A 1,971-nucleotide genomic window follows, 5' to 3' on the forward strand; every position below is an offset into this window, starting at 1 on the left:
TTCCGACCACACCGCCGCAGCATAGGTGATCATCGGTTCCACTACTCCAATGTAAATTGACCGCAATATTTCAGGATTAAGACCCCATGTTGGCTTGGCCATGAATATTAATTTGTTTGCGATTTTTGTCGCTTTTTTCGTTACTGAATCTACGTGTTTACTCCAATTAAGATTCTCATCTAGTACCACTCCAAGGATTTTGCAGTCTGTTACGAAGTTAATTCTTTTTCCCTTCATGAAAAGGCAAGGTGCCTGCGCCTTATTGCGCTTAGTTATGAAGAGGGCGTTAGTTTTTTCCTCTGAAAATATCAATTTGACTTTGTCTCCCCATTCAGTGACCGAGGAGAGCGTTTCATTAGTTATACTCTCCAGAACGTTAATGTCTTTGTGCTTTATGACCAGTAGTACATCATCTGCAAATGCTTGTAAATGAACATTGCAGTGATATTCTTTTTGTAAAAGTTCGTCTAGGACGATATTCCAAAGCACCGGGCCGCAAGCAGATCCCTGTATGCAACCCTTATTGGAGCCTTTCTTTGAGCTGGCTCCTGCGTATTTTATTTCTACCATCCTATCCGAAAGGTAGTCCTTGAACATGTTAAATATGTTCAAGGGGCAGTCAAGTCGCGCTAGTTGCCGGAGGATGTGAGGCCACCAGGCATTGTCGAACGCTCCCTTGATGTCAAGGGATATCACACACACGTGATAACCTTCCCTTGTTGCCGTCTTGATGCAAGTTACTGCGTCAAGCATGGCGTCCTCTGTACTCTTTTGTCGAGTAAAACCATATTGGCGAGGACTCAATTTATTATATTTGTTGAATTTCCATGATATTCTATTAATTAAAAGTTTTTCTAGGACTTTACCCAAGACTGGTAAGAGTCCAATGGGTCTATAAGAAGTGACATTGCCGTAGTCTTCTTTGCCCGGTTTGGGTATAACTTTTATTCTTGCTATTTTCCACAGTAGTGGAAAACAGCCAACTCTAAGGCAAGCGTTATATATGCTGACAAGAATTTCTGGATGGAGCTTGAACGCCATCTGGCAAATGTCTGCAGTGAAGTGATCACGACCCGGTGCTTTTCCGGAATCTAATTCTAAAAGTGTTTTTCTTATTTCTAGTTCGGTAAATAGTACATCATTATTTTTTAGAAGCGCTGCTTCTTTGTTTTGTCTAATCAAAAGTTGCTCGGCTGATTCTTGTGACAATGAGTCATCGGGAAAGAAATGTCTAAGAAGCTCGGTGGCCGACTCCTCCGCTGAGGTTGTTTGTTTATTTTGGAACTTTAGAGTTTCTGGGGGGCGATATTGCGTTGATTTGAGAATTCTTTGCACTGTTGACCACGTGGTTTCTTTCGATTGTGCCGAACAGAAATTTTTCCAGCTCTGGATTTTGGTTGTCGCAATCAGATTTTTATATTTTTGTCTAATCTCCAGATAGGCTGGTAATGTGACATTTACTCTCCGGCTAGCGGCTGAGTTCACAAGTTTACGTTTAGCTATAGTCACGTCTTTTTTCATTTTAGTCAATTCCGTTGTCCACCATGGACATTTTTTGAGAGGCGCTGTTTTCATAGTGGGTATTGACGATCGACAAGTTTCAGATATTGCGTCAGTGTAAAGGCTGACTTGTCTGTTTAGGACACTCTGTTCGTTATTAGAGTCGATATCTGTTTGGGATAGACCCTTTTCCTTTAATATCTTTGTTAGGGTTGTGCTGAATTTGTCCCAGTTTGCTTTGCATGTTTTGTACAGAAATGTTGTATCAGCGTTATCTTTAGTGAATAAATGAGTTTTTAATAACAAATCGAATGTTATTCCATTGTGGTCTGACAGTGCTGCTATTTCTCTATTAACCATCCATTTGTCGACTAGGCCGATCATGTTGGAGGTGCAAACCGTGATGTCTATGACGCTTTTTAATAATTTGCTGCCTCTTATGGTTTCAAAAGTAGGCAGGTTTCCTGTATT

General features: G+C 40.7%; 1 protein-coding gene across 1 annotated transcript in view; it reads right to left on the bottom strand.

Annotated features, from left to right (window-relative positions):
* Positions 1-753, bottom strand: part of LOC148272617 (uncharacterized) — a 1,944-nt gene extending 1,191 nt beyond the window's left edge. The window contains exon 1 of the mRNA XM_088239817.1: positions 1-753. This exon is cut by the window's left edge and continues 1,191 nt beyond it. Within this exon, the coding sequence (XP_088095943.1) occupies positions 1-753 (753 nt within the window).
* Positions 754-1,971: the final 1,218 nt, after the last annotated feature.

The sequence above is a fragment of the Micrasema longulum genome, unplaced genomic scaffold, assembly GCF_059751315.1.
Source record: "Micrasema longulum isolate JH-2025_06_02 unplaced genomic scaffold, ASM5975131v1 h1tg002274l, whole genome shotgun sequence".
Classification (NCBI taxonomy): Eukaryota; Metazoa; Arthropoda; class Insecta; order Trichoptera; family Brachycentridae; genus Micrasema; species Micrasema longulum.